Source organism: Labeo rohita, unplaced genomic scaffold, assembly GCF_022985175.1.
Source record: "Labeo rohita strain BAU-BD-2019 unplaced genomic scaffold, IGBB_LRoh.1.0 scaffold_590, whole genome shotgun sequence".
Classification (NCBI taxonomy): domain Eukaryota; kingdom Metazoa; phylum Chordata; class Actinopteri; order Cypriniformes; family Cyprinidae; genus Labeo; species Labeo rohita.
In genome coordinates, this window is record NW_026129514.1 from 4,238 (window position 1) to 24,147 (window position 19,910).

A 19,910-nucleotide genomic window follows, 5' to 3' on the forward strand; every position below is an offset into this window, starting at 1 on the left:
GTGTATGTAAAAACCCACCAAGTTTTTTTTATATATATACATAAAATCATCTTTCATAAGGTAAAGAATATTCTGTTAAAATGTAACCTTGGTATCTTTAATGTTGATGGTTGAAGTCAAACTTTTGATCTCATAATTAGATTTCACAGACAGGGTCACAAATTCTTTTTGTCAGTGGTGCCAGCAGCAAACAGGAAGTGAGGCTGTATATTAAACACTTTGACCTAAATTGGTTTGGAGTTCTGTGGCTTTTTTTGTTCCAGTGAAGAATTAGTGGTGTGAAATATTAATCACATTAATGTTAATATTTGCGGTAACTCTTTACATTAATGTTCCCTTTGCCATTTTTAACTTGCATGTGTTTATTCAACTGAAAAAGACAAAATGAAAAAAATGTAGGTGCATTTTGAACTATGAAATTAAACTTCCATTTTAATGAATTATATGCAGTAATAAACAACATTTTAAAGAGCTTCATGATTCTGGATAAATTGAGAATGCCAGTTATTTTTAATAAATTGGAGACCATGATTCTCTCACAATTCTGGAGAAAAAAGATTAGAAAACTAAACAAAAATAACATTATTTACTAGTGGTTCTAACAAACTGTACATTGCTTAAGTCTTAAAAAACATATTTATTTAAACAAAACAAAACAAAACAAACAAAAAAAAAAACAAAAACAAAAACGGCGGTTGTCGCCACCTCCTGGCGGAAGAGGATAAGCGTTACTATACATACACCTGTTAGGATCGTTTCGTTTCGTTTTGATCGCTACTGTAGACAATAAGTGTTTATACCCAAACTATAAACTTTTATCCCAGTACTTCTGTTATTTAAATATCTATAACACAGACATAATGATTATAATGTGGTTGAAAAGACTGTTTGTGTTGCTCTTTATGCGTTCACATTTACCCCGACCCTCTGATTCATTAACATGGGCAGCAACAAAACGTGCTTCTTACGCTTCACTGACACTCGCGATGTGAAACAGTCCCAATAGACATGGTTAAACTGTTGTCATTCAGGAATAAGATGGGTGGGTGTTTGAATGGAGATCTCGAAATTTTAAGGATTAATCATGCAGCTCTAATGTAAACACTGCAAAATGTTTTATGGGGATATAATGATAGATATTATTATTATTATTATTATTATTATTAATATTAATAATAGATTTTATTCATATAGTGCCTTTCCATTGCCCAAGGACACATTACAATGCAGATATGATAAGAAAAAAAATACAATATGAAGCCAAGTGACAATAGAGACTAACAAAAGTGCAAGGTGAACCAATTCCAAACCACATCAGTCTTAATAACTACTATTAATTCTGTATTTAATTATTTATACATGATAGAAGGAACCATTTAGTCTCCAGCGCCACCAAGAAACTCATCATGTACTTAAAACTCAAAGGGTATTTTGTACATGTTAAGCTTACACAGTTTAATAACTACTATTAATTTTGTATTCAGCTGTGCATAATTATTAGGCAGGATTAATTTTACAGATGGTGACCCATATTTAGAATTTGTGCTCTGCATTTAACCCATTTAAGTGAACACTCACGCACTCTGAACACACACCAGAAGTGGTGGGCAGCCATATTGCGAGCTAAAAGAAGGAATTACATTACTTAATTACTTTTTATGGAAAGTAATGTGTTACGTTACTTTTGTGTTACTTTTTAACTCAGGGGGTTGCAGGGCTTGCTTCATTGTTTTTAATATAAAACAATTCTAATGTAAAAGCCCTTTTACACCAAAAGTGAAATGAATTCACATCAGGCTGAAAGAAAAGTACATTTATGCAGGAGATCACTCTTCAGCTATCAAAAAGCACAAATGTTAATCTAAAGTAATTTTTGCTTATTAGTATAGTTGAATTGCATCATCGAAGGTCAGCAGCAAAGACACTAGTTAATAAAATGGGATTAAATACATAAAGGATATTTGTTTTATTTAACGTATTTAATTATTGCAGGGTTGTGTCATATTCTGAGTTTGCATTTCTCTGTTTTTATTCATTTTGAGGAATACTGAATCTGTTTTTTTGTGAGTGAGATGAATTAATGCATGTTCACATTTAGTCTAGAATACAGTAACATCATGTTTACTCCCAGTTTCCTGACAGGAGACTTGTCAATCAATAAATGGGGAAAAAAGTAACTGGCATTACTTATTTGAAAAAGTAACTCAGATATTTTTTTAGAAATTGAAAAATATAATGTGTTACTTTACTAGTTACTTGAAAAAAGTAATATTATTACGTAACTTGCGTTACTTGTAATGCGTTACCCCCAACACTGTTAGTATTACATCCTTCTCATAGGCATTTAATAATTTTTGACTTTTCAGTCTAAGTAAAATATATATATATATATATATATATATATATATATGTATATATAATTTTTTTTTTTTTTTTTTTGGGCTCATTTTATTTGTGAAAAAAAAAAAAAAAAAACCTGCCTGGTAATTATGCACATCTGAATATAAGGGGTTTTTCACTTTCAGCCTTCATGTACAATTATATATCACTTATAAATTATTTCAAAATTAAATGGAATACAAAATAAATAGTAGTTATATTAAATTAATAATAGTATAATTATGCACGCACTGTAGAAAAAACGTGTTTCAGTGATTTGTGTTGAATGATTCTTCATATCTGTGTTTTTCTGCTTTCAGTGGTGATGTCCTTCATCCACTCTGGACTCACTGAAGGTACTGTGCAGTATGGCAGCAAATTTGATTTACCTTATTAAACTAATGTTTATTGCGTTGTAGTATTTGTCTATTTGGATACATAACATTTGTGTCTTTACTGAGGTTTCTGTTCATATTTCTTATTAATCTGCTCTTCCCTCCTTCCTTCCTTTCTTTATTCCTTCTTTCTTTCCTTCCTTCCTTCCTTTCTTTCTTCATTCATTCTTTCATTCATTCATTCATTCATTCAAATAAATAAACAGTCATGTAGTTTTAAATAATTCAGTCAGACATTAATCTTAAAAGGTCATAGTTCACTGTATTGGAGAAATGACTTCTGGACGGTGAGTTTTGTTTGTTTGATTCTGAGGTACTGATGCAGAGATGATGACAGATGATGAAGACAAGACAAACTCATCCAGTGAGTCCATATTGTTTCTCTTTTCTTGTGCTGTTAAAAAAAAGCAATTCACCAAGCCAGTCCTGAGATTCGTGTTTCTTATTTTCTTATTTAATATTATTTTATTTTACTTTCAAAGTTGAATATAGGAAAACAACATAGTTTAATGCAACTATTCTTCACTTTTTTTGTATTAAAGCCTTGCATGGGACTGTTTTATATTCTAATATTGAATATATTTTTTGCGCATCAGGGAGTCGCTATCAATATGCGTAGTATTTAAATTGCTTTGGATGCAGCTCGTGTTAGATGTAGGGTTGCCAAATCCTTTTTTTCACAGAATTGGGCTGATTTTAAACTGTTGTGGCGGGTTGATTTTCTCCCGTGGGTTAAAGGTTTGACATTTTGCATAATTTGCATTTGACATAAATGCTTGTATTGAAACATTCTGCATTCTACCTGTGATAAAACTGGTAGATATAAGTTTGTGAAGGAAGGCCACTGTGGTAGAAGGCCTTTTAGCTGTGTTTATGATCAGTCTGCCTAATGGTGCCTGTACAGTATGTAGTTTAGGTATGGAAATGACAGATTTCGAGTTTTGATATGGGACATGGTCATTTCCCCGGCCGCATCCTGCCTCTGCTGATAGGCTACAAGTGTGTTTTGGGACTCCGACACTGTGGTCAAAAGCGTTTTTCAAAAATTGCGCACCTTTAAGATTTTGTGCTATTCATTTATACAGTGTTGTTTGGAAGGCTTGTTAAAGACAAGTACAGACTGAAAATAGACATAGCTGTATAGCTGTAAGTTATAAGGTTTCTATTTCTTATCTTTTTTTTTTTTTTTTTTTTTTTGAAAACCTGCCGAATGAAAACAGTCCCATCTACTGGTCAGAACAGGAACTGTTCAACAGCTATAAATGCAGTCCAAACAAAAAGCTTTAAACCTGCTGTGAGCTGCTTCTAATCAGTCTGTGAAAAGTCTGAATGGCATTCAAGCTCCTTTAAAATTGGTGAGGCAAGGAGTTGGAGACAGAAGGTACAGTCCAAAATGTTTTCAGTTTAAAAAAATAACTCAAATAACAAGCAGAACAGTGAGGCAAAAGACAACTTGGTGACCGGACTGAGAATAATCATCAAGGACAGGCTAATAAGGAAACCACAAATGAGGCTAATAGACTGACCACAACCACAAGTAAACAAGGTCTTTATTTGAATACAGGGTTTTTCTCATAAATTTTGAGGTCATAACAGTGGTCATCAGGGCTCTCAAGTTTTAGAAAAAGTTTGGAGTGAGATTATATCTGTATAGGATATAATCTATATAGGAGATATATATATATATATATATATATATATATATATATATATATATATATATATATATATATAAATTGGCCCCACGCAATTTTCTCCAGTTTTTGCTAGAAGTTAAATTTTATCTATTGTTCATAACTATAACAACTGGTAATTTTGATTAAAGCTAAATTCATAAAAAGTAAAATAAAATATCCTGTAGATTTCAAAAATACAAATGTATCAGAAAAAAAAAAAAAAAAAAAAGAAAAGAAAAGAAAAGAAGAATTGGTTGCAAATGAGCCAATGAACAGCAGTGATCAAAGTACATACAGTAGGCCTACACATACAGTATTGCAGAACTTGCCCTGAGCTTGTCAAGCTGTGTGTATGAGAGAGAAATAGTACATATTTTAGCTTATGAATGGCATTTTGTATTGCAAGTGTTTGTTGCACATATTGTTGCCTTGATGACAGTGGTAGGGGCTCAAATTTAACTAGTAACTAGTTACATGTAATAGATTCACATAATTTAATTACAAAATAATTGTAACTAATCGGTAACAGTTGCTGAGAAACAATGTATAGTTAAATTAGTTACTTGTGAAAAGGGGTTACATCTGAATATTTTCACACAGATTTGATTAATTTCTATCCCAAATTGCATCTAAAATATGAGACAAAATGTTTCAGAAGTTTAGGACACAAAATAGGACACATGCTTATTCAATAACTGATTTATTTATCTGGGTTTATGTATGCTTTATTTTTTAAGATTACAAATGGCCATTGCACAAAACAATGACCAGGGCTCAGAAAGAATGTCTTAATGCTGTAGTTTTTATTTTATTTATGTATTTTTAGTTTGCATTGTTGATTGCTGGATTTTATGTTTTATGATTCCTGTGGCTTTGCTTTTCTGTTATCTTTTTATTTTTTTTTATTTCATTAGGTACCCCATTTTAATGAGACTGCAAGGGAAGGGTGGTTGGGAGGGTTGGGGGAAGTTGAATTGATGTGTGATTCTGGTTAAGTTGTAAGTTAAATTATAATAATAAAAAAATAATAATAATAATAAAAAAAAAATAAAAATCAAAGTCACTCCAAAAAAAAAAAAAAAAAAAAAAAAAAAAGATTACAAATGGCAACGTCTGCTCTGTGACCACAACGCGACCACTGCCTCAAGTGCACAAAACTCCACTGCTAGAGAAAGCGGCAGCCACGCGATCGACGATTCCACCGCTTGCCTTGTTCCGTGTATGCGCGTCCATGTTGCCAAGTGGCGAACGTGACTGAAGCAGGATCACGTAATTTACCCGAAAACTAAAAATTCTAATTTCTGGTATTTGCTGGTAGGTGGCATTTAACTGTCAAGACAGCTATGAATTCCCCCTGCAAGTCTGCGCCTCGTCCATTAACGGTATATAGCGGGACAAGTTATCCCTTACTTTTTAGCGTGACAAATACAAGGTGTGACGTGAGAGCGTGTGAACTGGTTGAAATGCGTGTGTCTCACGGTGAATGCGTGAGACTTGAGAGCCCTGGTGGTCATGAAACTGTGATGCTTTTTCAATATTTACTTCTATGTTTATCAGCAACACCTGTAGTGGAAGTGACAACAGTCACTCTAACATGTGACATACAGGAAGGAGGAGACATTGAGTGGACATACACCTGGATTAAAGATGGTTCAGTCATCACACACAGCACTGAGAAAGTCTACACCAGGGGTCACCAAACTTGTTCCTGGAGGGCTGGTGTCCTGCAGAGTTTACCTCCAGCTTTCCTCAACACATCTGCCTGGAAGTTTCAAGTATGCCTAGTAAGACCTTGATTAGCTGTTTCAGATGTGTTTGATTAGGGTTGGAGCTAAACTCTGCAGGGACACTGGCCCTCCAGGACCGGGTGTGGTGACCCTCTGGTCTACACCATCTATTATGTCTTAAAGTGGTGAATACAGCTGTGAAGCAAAGATGGCAAAGAGATCAGACATCAATGCTCATTTTTAAGATATAATTAAGATATTCGTATCAGTGCCTTTTTTTTATCATTTTATCAATAAGTAATTTAAATTTTCAGACCGATTAATCAACCCCCAAACCTAAACCTACCCATTTTATAGCGAATATGCATTTTTATCATTTTATCAATAGATTGTAAGTCCCCTTAGGCCCCGATCACACTGAACGCGGTTTTTACGTCTGAAAACGCAAGGCGCACCACAGTGCCTTTTTTTGGTGACTTTTAAAGTGCCTCTATTATGGATTATAAAAGGTTCAGATTTTGGTTTTGGGAGTCCCCAACAATAAGATGACATGCATGCAAGGTCAAAAAACACTTTTATTTCTTATAATATGCATTTATTTTTACCTTATTTGCTCAAGGACTCCCAAACGGTTTTTGTCCAAACCACTCCTTTGCGTGTCACTAATCTGCTGTGATTGGTCTGATGGCCCAGTCTTTTGTGATTTGGTTTAATTTCAAACATGTTATCAAAATGTATTCAAATCACCTTTACTCTAGCCCACAACTCGGTGGTAAACAAGAGGGCTGTAGCGATACACTAATCTCACGATACGATACGATATACGATATTCAGCTCACGATACGATATATATCACGATATTTAGCCAATGATACGATTCGATATAATTCGATACGATTCTATATAATTCGATACGCTTACATCATTTTCTGATAGATTTAAAAGAGACAGAGTAATTTTGGTGACATCTTGTGAGTGTTTCATTTACTTGGATTGAATTAATTGAAATAAACTCAAAAAACATCAGACAGCTTGCAAAATAAATGCTGGACAAAATTAATCAAAGATGTGTTGAGAAAATTAGTTCCATTTATTAAAACAGTGCAAACTGTAGCTTACAAGCTTACAAGCCGCTGCTGCTTTGGGTCCTCCGTAAGCATAAACTTGTCCAGGTGGTGACGTTTTAGGTGCGCTCGTAAATTTGTGGTATTGCCGGAATATTTAACGTTAGTGCCACATAGCTTACAAACTGCGATGCTTTTATCCAAGTCGTTGCTTTCCTTTTTTTTAAAACCAAAGTGCTCCCACACATCTGCTTTTAAGTAGGCGGGTGCTGGATTTATATTCGCCGCCATTCTCTGAATATCCTCGCTCTGACTTGGTAAACAGGAAGAGGTAGACATCTGCGTCTGTGTAAAGTTAGTACGGGTAACTTGCTCTACAGCAACACTAGCGGCTGGCTGACCAAATCGCTCTTCCTGCAACGCGAACGGGGGTAAACAACACGGGGGATTTGAATGGGACGTATGTATCGATACTCGCGGCTAAAAAATCGATACTTTCTTTGGAAAAAAAATATCGATTTATATCGCAGAATCGATAAAATCGTCCAGCCCTAGTAAACAATAACACCCAAACAGCCATAGTGTATGAGTCAACCCAAAAACTTATTGATAAAGTACTGCTGCTTGTACACCAACGTATTGTTCTATTCTTTGTCAGAACTTCAAGTAATAACAACCACAAACATTCACTATTCATTGACACATTTCCAGACAAAAGTGAGTGAACAGATAAAGCTGTCAGCCGGTTAGCCAGAGACCTACGAGCTGCGCGGAGTGAACACACAACACACACACAACTAAGTACATATTTTGCATGATACAGAGTAACGTTACATGAGAGCAACAAGTTTTAAATGATTACTCCACTTTCAGAATAAAAATGTCCTGATAATTTACTCACCCCCATGTCATCCAAGATGTTGCACGACATAACTACATATTTTGAACAATCGCTAGAAAATTCAAACATCAATTATTTTTTAACATCAATTAATCAATTAACCGGTCCAAATAAACTGGTCACTGATCCATCTTTTAAGAGCAAGCCTTTGGTGAATCCCGCGTTGTACTTAGGATACAGCGTCTTTTCGACATGGTGTAAACCACATGGAAAACTGTGTTTGTGGGTGGGCAAGTTGTTCGCAACGTAGAACACGAGCGGACATTATGCAAATGTGTTTCTTCCTGATGTACAGCTGTAACAGAAAAAGATTCAAATTCCGGACGACTCGTTCCGGCGATTGTGAACCGACTCTTTTTTGATAGATAACAACTTTATGTATCTTGCACTGTAGGCTTCACAACTTTGCAGATAGTTTATGTTCACATACAGCAGTGGTTACTAAACTTTTTCTGCCGGGCCCCTCTTTTGCAGAATAAAATAATTCAAGCCCCACCCCCGCATTTACACAAACACAACTTCAGAAGGATTTATTTGAAACATAGTAATTAAAATTCAGTGTGTAACAACTTACTGAAAAAAAAAAAAAAAAAAAAAAAAAAAAACTAAACAAGGAACTAGTCACTTTTAGAGTAGAAACATTAAAAGTAAAGCATGCAGCTTTACTATGTACTATTTTTTTGTACTATGTAACAGCATTCATTGTTTTTTTAAACAGATTTTCTCATATTTTCTTCTCTTTGTTGTAGTTGCGATCTTTGAAGCAGAGTCATCATCTACTTTACATTTACCTGGCACTTCTTGTTTTTTTCAAAAACTTGTCCATGCTTAGAGCAGAACTGCTATGCGTCATTCATTCATAATTTTACTCGGCCAATGGCAATTCTCATTCTGATATCAATAGCACCATCTAGTGGTCTGTTATTTTACGACAAAAACCGCTACAACTGATAACAGACAGCTGCAGCGGGTACTGCGAATCGTCTTGAGGTAATAAAATATGATGAAATTCATATTTTGTGTTAAATTATTTACATATGTGGCAGGTAGCCCTATAATAAGCAAGATAATTTCGCAGTGGGGTCTTGTATCACCCTGAAAATGTTTTTTTTTTTTTTTTTACATAAAAATCTAGGGATGTACCGAAATGAAAATTATTGGCTGCAACTGAAACTGCTTTGTAATAATTATTTATTATTTTATTAATTAATATAGTCATTTTGTAAGACTTTTTAATTTAACTCAATAATATTAATGATACTGAATTAAAAAAAAAAAAAAAACAAGCCAATAAAATAACCACTTTAATTGAAAGTAACAATAAAATTGGACAGAAATGATATATGAATATTAAATCTCAATATATTATTTTATTCAGTTCTATGAAACAGAATCAGATGTAACTTTATTTGACTAATTATCAAAATAATGTATAGTCCTACAAAGCTATTATTATCAGAGCATGTGAACAGAGCATACCGTCACGAGGGGGTACGTCATTTTGCTTGCGTTTTACCAGCGTTGTCCAGTACAGCAGTACAGCATGTTACAGCACAGTATGCGACGCTATTGCAAACAGGAACAAGTATACATAGAAAATTTCTGTCGGCGCGTTATTTGAGCGGACTTTGTATTCCGTTGAGCATAAGCGGTACATGAGTGGAGCATTCATATGCCGTGAGCAACTCAATGGAACGCACATTCATAGAGCGGAATATTGAGTGGAGCGTCACACATTGAGTGGTGTGCGCTGAATACTGCCGGACTGCGCGGTAGATATTTTCGGCCGTTTATCTCTTTCGAATTTCTATAAAAATCGCCTGTACACTAGCCTTAATGGTTTGCACTAAAAAAAGCCATTGGGGGATTCTTATTTGAAATCATGGATAAACAACAATGAACAAAGGTAAACAAAGGCCTGCCTGATCAACACTAGCAATGCATGATCAAACTGTTATTGGTCTATGCCAATCACCCACCAAAACCCACCAAAATGCCTTCTGTAAAATAGGTTTTATTTAGCTAAAATTTAACGTGGTCGCATTTGTGCGAGTGCATGGTCTGCACTGCTCCAAAGCTTCTGCTCTATAAATCGCACGTTGCAGCAGAACGTCAGAATTCACTGATCACGTAAAGAGAGGCGCAATCGCTTTGGATGTAGAGCCTGGTTTATACCACTAGCCGCGTCACCATGAGCGCCAAGGTGCGCACAGCTCGCGGCAAAAATTACGCGAATATTGAGGAAACGATGGCGGACGGAGGAGTATGGTTTTCAAGCTAAAGTAAAGTAAAGTAAAAAAAACAAAACAAAAAACAAAACACTTCTTAAACAGAGAAGGTGAACATGTTGGTATCCTTGTGCATGTACCCCTGTCCCTAGTGCTATCTGCGCGCCTGCATACAGCTACACGACAGGTCATATCTGAAAAGGCATAATAGGAGCACTTTAAACATTTGGTCCCCACAATGTAGCAAAAACAAGTATGCATGTATGTTGCTTTCGTCAACGAAAATTATGACTAAACATCCTCTCAACGAACCTTTATCACGTGACGAAGACGAGACGCAGCGTAAATGCTGGTCGTGTGACGATGACTATAATTAAATGTATAATGCAATATTGTTGACGAATAAAAACGAGACTAAATGTGGTTTACAAAATAAAAACTATGCTTAAATGTCTCTTCATTTTCGTTGACCAAAACGAGACGAAACGAAATGTTATAACGTTATTTCGTTTCGTTTAGTCGCGTTATTACTATTATTTTGCAGTATTTCTGAAGTGGGCTGGATCAGGTCGCACTGCGCAGACGCAAGCGACATCACTTCCTCAAGCCCCACTGGTCGACCGGGGGGATTATAGGCCTGAAATTACAATAATTAAGACTATTAGACAGTTATATCCCGTTATCAGCACATGTTGAAGTAGATTCGTGTCTGAGAGAATATGCGCCCTATTGCAGCGTTAGAAAACTCTGTCAGTTATTTTTTACTTTCACTTTCTATATAGTGGATTGTAAAGTTAAAACTGAAGTTAAGACGTTCACCGGCATAACTATTGCGCAAAGTTTGATATCCAGTGGCTCGCCTTCATGGTTTAAAACAGAAATACTTCCAATATGGCGACGTAACCGCAAACCCCCATGCGTGTGAATCTTAAATGCAGGGAGAAGTGAAAGAGGAATCTACTGGGTCTGCCGCGCTGTCTGAAACACGTCTCTGTGCTTGTGCGCGCTTCGGGTGTATGCGAGAACAGCGCGCAAGTAACCAATCCATTTCTGTTTCGTTTCTTCTTTTTGTGGTTTTAAATAACTTTAAGGTGTAAATTGGCAAATTAACCTGCGAAATCACATGGGAACGGTGGGGTTTTGACCTGGTCCGCACGTATCACGGATCGACTGCGATCCGTTTAAGCCCTAAAAGGCTATATGACAGATCAGATCCAATGCTTCCATTTGCCGGTCCAGTGGCAGACTCCAGGGAAAGTTTTGTGTTCACCGTTTCACACACACCAATCACGTGCGCATATTTGTATACCCAGCAAGCAATAGCCGTCATTTCACCGTCTCGGTTAACTATAGACTAGGGTTGGGTATCGTTTGGGGTTTTTTCGATACCGGTGCCAAATCGATACTTTTAAAACGGTACCGGTGCCAAAACGGTGCCTGAACCGATACTTTTAAAAAAGCCACAAAGTGGTGGATGACACAAGAATATATTTTTATTGGACAAAAAAGTTCTTTAAATTGAACAATGTATTAAAAGAAAAAAAAAAAAAAGAAGTAGTACTATACATTATTAAGTCAATGCAAAACACAACAACAATAAAACCTAAACCACCTAACCCAACTACAATAATTTAACAGCTTAAAATTTCAGCAATTCTTTTGCAGAAATATGACTATATGTGATGAGATCTGGGAAAACCCGTCGGATGTCACGGTGGGACGTTTTCAGGAAATTCGTTTTTCATGAAATTATTATTCTATAACATCTTGTCTATCATTTCTGAAAATATCTCTTCGAAATTCACTTGTTTAGTGCAGAAAAATAGACATTTATTGCAGCAAGCAGAAATGACTGTCTTTCTCCTATGTTAAGAACGCGCTGCGGAGGTGCTTTCCCTTCCCTGGTGAAAAAAACAGCATATGCTGGTAGGTATGTTTTGATGCTGGAAAGCTGGTTAGGTAGGTTTTGATGCTGGTTTAAGCTGGTCCTTTGCTGGTTCATGCTGGTCCTTGGCCAGCAACATGACCAGCAAAAACCAGCAAAGGACCAGCATAAACCAGCTAAGGACCAGCTTTTAACACCACAAAACCAGTAAACCTATCAAAATAAACCACGTAACATATTTACTAAAGGCGTATCAGTTCACATTCTCCATCAGTCCTGTGTAAAGTACGGCAAGCAAAGTTATTTATTTATGTATTTATTTATTTATTTTAATATAGTGAGATGGCGGAGCACAACAACGCCGTGTAAAGTACTGCAGCTGCTCACTTAACCGATCTTACTCGTCTCAATCTGCTCAGTGTTGGTGATGTCAGTGCCCTAAATGATGTTACGGGCTATTTCACATCCAGAGATGAAGGATCGGATGATGAAGTTACTAAAGAGGAGTCCGATGACAGTCTGTTTTATCACAGTGCGCGAACAGTTGCGCTGTGCTCGCTTTTACTACAAGGTGCTGCATTTTTTACTAAACATAAAATGGGTGATCAGCGGAAAACAAACGTTAGTCTGTTTGTGTAATGATGCAGTAGCGCTGCTAACTTGACAGACAGCCCTCGTTAAACCCGTAAAGTGAAAGTGAAAGCCGTCTCACTTTAAAGCCGTTTTTCTCAAAATCCCAATCCTGAAAATCATCGCTATCAGCCAACCTAAGATAGCCATAACGTAGGTTATGTAAAAAATAAAAGTTTTGGAAAGGGGCCTGAACTCAGCTTTCATATGGTGTCAAAACCTAAAAAAGGTAAAATTTCACCATGTGTTGGGTTTTCCTAGATCGCATCACATATTTGCCGTCTCTGGCAAAATACGCCACCTCTCCAGCTGATGTCTGCAAACTGTCAAACACGGTGCATTCCTCTGCTTTCAACTTTATTTCACATACCATCAAATGTTTCATTAGGTTTGACACGTTTTCCCCTTCACACGCAACTGCTGTAAAACATTTGCTGCACGTCGCAGTGTCTGAATCATTTCTCGTGAAATATAGCCACACTTTAGAATGTTTCGTTTTTGGCATTTTAAGTTAGACGTGTTTAATGTCGCTAGCTAAGCTAACGGCAAACCACCTGCTGCAGTCAGAGCAAGTGTAACGATAGCTGCAGCATTCACGCGCTTCTCGGATGGTCTCATTTCCAGACGATTTGTGCTTTTAATTCGAAATGTGAAAATGGATAGTAACTACAAAGATGTCTTGGATTTCTATCATCAAATCTTTCCGATGTTCACGTGAGTTTTCTCATTCAGTAAATACATTTTCTGATCATTCTGATACCCCATGTATTTAAATTTAACTAGCGATCATGCATGTTGATGAATCAATGATTCTACATCCGTGTCATAGCACCAGAAGACAAATATTTTAATCGACAGTTCAGACATTTAAGTGGCACCGAAATGAGGCACCGAAATTCTCGTTCTGATTCGGTCCGGTACATACCGGTCACATGGGTACCGGTGCCGTATTGGCACCGGGTTTCGGTACCCAACCCTACTATAGACCCGATATAGTCCGGCTATGTGTGACCCCCTTCTAGCCCAAAAACCTTGAATTTTGATACATGTCATTGTTTTGGCAAAATAACTTGAGAGATGTATGATATTCCATCACGTAAGCAAAGTGAACAGCGTTTACAATCTGTTTGATTTCATTTCTTTGACATGTTCTATGTGTAGCCTGTTTGTAGCCAAGATTTAGCTCGTAGTCAGACCAGCCATTTGTAGCCCACTCATAGTCAAATCTGATTCAGTGTAGTTTTTGGTCAGGCAGCGCATGAGATGGTTGATATACCATCATGTTTGCAGTGTCAATAATATCTACTAAGATGTCAGTGTCATTTCATGACATGATATATATGTAGCCACGTTTTGGCTCTGAGTCGGATGGGCTACATGTAGTCTGCTTTTAGCCCAACCGGCGAAATCAATGTAATCAGTGTCTAATTTTAACAGCTTGGCTATAGCCCAGTATCAGACCAGCGATGAGCAAAAGTTTAATTGCATTTAATAATATGATGTCATGCATTCCACAGGCTGTTAAGTGTAACATTCATACACATTATACAATATAATTTGACTTTCTTTCAATTCATAAATAAATATGCAATAACAATTCCCAACCGCTAGATGGCAATTGTCGCCCTACTGAGACGTGACTACTGGCAACGCGAGACTTGAAAGTTAGTTGAGATCACTGTCGCAAGATCCCGCGATAATTCCGCCGTTTTGAATTTTGTTTTTACACAAGAGAACACTAAGTTTACCTGTGGGAAAACAACGGGCAAACAACAAACGATAAAGGACTTTCCTGCTTGGTCTTGGTAAGTATATGTGTTCATTGTTTATCTATACTTTATTTGTTATCATGTGTAGGAACCGTGACATTTTAGTGAAGGGAGCAGATCATAGATGATAGTGATCCCTATGGACTAGGTCCCACAGTACAGCATGCATGTGATCAGAGGATTCATTGCAAAATTTAATGGATAATAGAGTGAAAGTTCATTTGTATGTGTTTACAAACTCACGCGATTTTAAAACAGCAAAACAGCAAACAACAGAACAATAGCTTTGATTAATCTATATTAATTTATACAGTGAACACACATTCAGAAGAATTTGACAAATTGAGGAGGAGTTTCTACATCTGGAAAAGCTGTTGGAAAAAAGAGGAGATCCAGGCAGCAATGGTGTAAAAAAAAAAAAAAATCTCTCCAAAACAACATTTCCTCACTAGAGCTCTAATCTTTGACAAAGTCAATCATTTATTTTAACTATAATATTGAATTTATGACTGAACAATGGCTTGTTACATACAGTGAAAGCATGAGCTAACTGGATAGAATATCTTTGTTATTGTACAAGTACAATAAGATTTAGTTTGAAACTTCCAAATTGATACTAAAGCTCAAAAATAAAAATGATTTCAAATTGCAATATAAAATGTTCAATTATAAAAAGTTTGCAGCAGTATTAAAATAGTGCAAATAGCTAAGATGTGCAATGCAGCATTAAAACCTAACCGTACAATCAGAAAACATAATGTAATAAAAGCGGTAGGGGTGAATAATTATTCCATGTACATTTAAGGTTAATGTGTGTACTGGGTTACATTTTAGATACAGCAGCATCACTGTGTTGTTATGAAATTAGTTGTGCCAGACAATTTTGGACACTTTTACACTGACGCATATAATACTACCTGCCTGACACTGGCATGTGTTATTCAGGTGTGCAGAATTGAATGAAGAAATCTCCTGCTGGAAAGGTAAAGTCTTCAAAGTGTGCCATATTAATCAAACATTGTGGTGTCAATATATAATAAGTTACAGCGCAAATCAGAAATGTAAAAAATAATTCCTTTACTGGTCATTTTGAAATGTCAGTGAACTTTGTCCGCAATTGTTAACCACCTCAATCTGTATTATATTTTAGGGTTTTAAAAATTCCCTCATATTCCCTCATATTCAGACCTTTCTCTCTCAGTTCTCTCTCAAAAAGCTTTTCTTATGCTAATTGTTTTTTCTTATTTTGCAGATGCAGTGATGACCAACTTGTACTTGAGTTGTACTTGAGGAATGCAGTTGGGAAACATTTTATACAAAAAAAAAAACAATAATTAACAATTTCCTTCAAGTTCACTGTTGGTTGTTTTATTTGTTAAGATAAGTAAACCAACAAATTGATTAATCTTTTTTTAATCTAATTTTTTTTTTTACGTTGTCATTTGTCCGCAATGTTTTAATGTTAAGTGTGATAACATGCTCTTGATTTGTACTATTTATTTCTTTTAAATATCATAAGGTATTTAATATATATATATATATTATCTTAAGTTGTTAAATTCCATATTTTTATCATAATATTTATATTTGAGTGTAATGCATTTATATTTTATTTTGTCATTAATTCTTTTGCATTTTTATAATTTTGTATTGTCTTAAGTTGTTAATGTTATTTTTCTTAATAAAAGCTGTATATGTAGTTTGTTTGGATGGATGGCCCTTTTGTTGTGTTTTAGATGTATATATGTAGGTGTTCATTAGCTGTCTGTTTGATGACTAGTCTATTACTGGACTATGTTTAGACGTCTATTAAATTTTCACTGACAGCCCAAATTCAGTCTAGTTTTAGCCTAGACGCAGATTCAATGTCTATTAGACATTCAGATGTATTCGTTTAATAGTGGTCTAAATTATGTCTAGTCTATTTTAGGGCTATGTTTAGACGTCTATTAAATTTTCACTGACAGCCCAATGACAACCTTATTTTAGCCTAGACGTCTGGGCTGTGTTTCAACGGCTAATAGACGTTTTTTTAGACCAAAAATTGTTTGCTGGGTATTGACTATACTACTAGGTACTTGACTGGGTTAAATAGAATTGCATTACTAAAAAGAGACTAAAATACAATTTTCATTGACTAAAACTAGACTAAATGTCATCAGCTTTTGTCGACTAAAACTAGACTAAAATGTCATCAGTTTTCGTCGACTAAAACTAGACGAAAATAGTCATGGATAATTATGACTAAAATAAGACTAAAATGCTCAGACTTTTAGTTGACTAAAACTTGACTAGACTAAAAAGAGTATGAACGTGACTTAAACTAATACAAACTAAAATGACAGCTTTATACAAAGACTAGACTAAAACTAAAATTAAAACAGGCTGCCAAAAACAACACTAGTTGTTAATAAATATCACAGCTCTTTATCTTTTGATGCCGTCCGACTATTCTCAGTCCTTGCATGGGCCCATGGAAAGAATTGTGAACATGAAGCCAATTGTATGTTCACAATCTTCTTCCAAGTTTATTCTCCCACATTAGATTATATAGATCCATTGTTAGGGGGGGTGGTTTACATATATGCATCATACAAAACAAAGACCTTATTGTGCATATAATGAAATATCAGATTTAGATCTGGGTGTACAGTAACCTCTTCCTAAATTCATCCAGTTATTCAAACTATATATATATACTTTAAAAACAAAGAGGTATAGGAAGGGGGAGTACAGTAGATAGGAGGGAGAGAGAAAGCACAAACAGGAAGACTCGCAGTAATATCTGGCAGAGAGTTCAATATATAATCTAACACTAGTACACACACACACACAGTTCTCACCTGAAACACGGCATGTCACAATCTGTGACAAATGCAGACGAGAGCCAAAAAGCATTTGATTATCCTGCCGTGAAACCTGTAGTTTGAAGTGGCAACATTTGAATTTGTAAAGAGCGCGTCAGTCAGCACTGGCTTTGATGCTTACGGTTGCTGGACTCACTGTTCAGGATGGAGATGAAGATTGCCGGATAAAGGCTTGAACTGAATTTGGGTCTGTTCCTCGCAGTCATATGGATTCTGTAGATTTCGTAATTATGTTGGTGTATTTTATGATTCAATTCCTTGATAGCACACATACATCACAGAGACGTCTATTTGATGTCTGCATTTACATCTGGAAGATGTTTTTTTTTTTTTTTAGAGTGTTTGCTCGTCTGCATTACGTCTATAGGACGTTTCCTATCAGATGTCAAATAGACGTCTATTAGATGTCTTTAAGATGTTTATGATGTAGAATGTATGTAAAACTGACATCTTACAGACGTCTGTCAGAAATTTGTACACAGAAGATGCTTTCCAGATCAAGTGATCTTTAACAGACGTTTTACAGACGTATGTGTGTTATCTGGGTTGTTAGTCACAGCATGTTGGGGAAAACGCATTTTGTGGCCAATGGCAAACAAAGTTAACGTTACATGACAGGTTAAGGTTAAATGACTGCAGAAATTATATTCATTTTAAGGGTTTAAGGTGTAGTAAACTGTAGTTTAATATTATGTAGGCCTATTCATGGAAACAAGTTGGCAACAGAAATCACAGAACAGAACATGTTAAAATTTCATATTAAGTAAACGAGTAAATAATTAAATAATGCAACTGAAAACATAAGCCCATTGATACGACAACTGTAACAACAACTGTAAAACAACAACAATAAAATTAATGCCACAATTTCAATATTCATAAGGATTTATTTTTAAGTGTCATCAATACATCAGTATTGTACGTTTAAATGCTGAAAATGTCACATGCATCGTGTGCGGGAATGAGGAGTAGGAACGAGGAGATCTGGAACATACACTTTATTTAAATAATCCACACTAGGAACAGGAACAGCAGGGAATCCACAAGTAAACATAACGCACAAGACTTTAAGAACCGACAAACACATGGGAACAGAACCAAACTTAAATAACCAGGCTAATCAGTGGAAGACAGGTGAGAATAATTAAACAATGACGTAATAATTGAAAATGGAACAGGAGCAACCAAATAAGGGCATACACAAGGAAAACCACAGAAACAATCCACAGGGGTGTGACAGAAAATACGTAAGTATTTGCTTAAATGCTGTAAATATATCAGTAGTATTGTACATTTTAGTGTCTATAAAAACGTAAGTAAACCACATTTTGCGAAAAAAAAAAACATGAATTATCATGAGATGTTGCAGCGGGTGTGTCTATTTCACACTCTTATTGGTTTAGAGTTTCTTCCCTTCAGTTTAGCATGTGTCATATACTCATGTATGCCAAGTGTTCTGGTGATATACTGTGGGGTTTGGTGGAAAAACAAACCAAAATTTAACATTTGAATATCCTGACCTTGGCTGTTGGTCTCCAAGCACGACTGCGTGTTCATGAGACTCTATTAGCACAACAGTGCACTCCGACTTGACCAGGAAAAGCACACAAGTTGAAAGAAACCATATACTATAAACTATCTAGTTTTGTAACACATTTACAAAGTAAAGCTAAAAGAGCTGTTTGAATCACTTCATATTTTTGTCTTTCTTTACAGCTCTACCCACATCTACACTGACTGTAACACCAAAATCTGTATTCACTGGAGAGACAGTCAATATGACGTAAAAATATTAGAAATTTAGAAAAGTAATCAAAAAGTAATTAAAAGTAATGTTACATTACTTTAATAAAGTAATTGAAAAGTTACACTACTTATTACACTTTAAATCAAGTAACTTGTAATCTGTAACCTATTACATTTCCAAAGTAACCTTCCCAACACTGTTCATTCCTTTGAAAGAGCTGTTTGAGTCACTTCATATTTTTGTCTGTCTTTACAGCTCTACCTACATCTACACTGACTGTAACACCAAACTCTGTATTCACTGGAGAGACAGTCAGTCTGACGTGTGTGATTGAGTCTCACGGTGACTGGAGATATGAGTGGTATAAAGGCCGCACTGAAGTGTCTAAGCTTTACACTGTAAATGGCAACACTCTCACTATTAAACAATCTAAAACATCTGATGCGGGTCAGTACACATGTAAAGGACACATAGATGCAAGATCAGTCTCATCACATTCAAGCTTTGCTGTTTCTCTCACTGTGAAGGGTGAGTTGAATATCACTGTCCTCATAAACTCATTATGATCATACATCCAATTAAGATACTGTGGTTTTGATCAAAATGGATGTGTGTTTGTGTTTTTTTTTTCCTTTTTTTTAT

At 35.7% G+C, this 19,910-nt stretch overlaps 1 protein-coding gene across 1 annotated transcript in view; it reads left to right on the top strand.

Moving 5' to 3' along the window:
* Positions 1 to 2,699: 2,699 nt before the first annotated feature.
* The window catches only part of LOC127161213 (basement membrane-specific heparan sulfate proteoglycan core protein-like), a gene marked incomplete at both ends in the record, with an annotated part of 42,598 nt that continues 25,387 nt past the window's right edge, over positions 2,700 to 19,910 (top strand). Inside the window, 3 exons of the mRNA XM_051103857.1 lie at positions 2,700 to 2,735; positions 3,088 to 3,138; positions 19,524 to 19,796. Of these exons, the coding sequence (XP_050959814.1) occupies positions 2,700 to 2,735; positions 3,088 to 3,138; positions 19,524 to 19,796 (360 nt within the window). The remainder of the gene's footprint in view (positions 2,736 to 3,087; positions 3,139 to 19,523; positions 19,797 to 19,910) is intronic.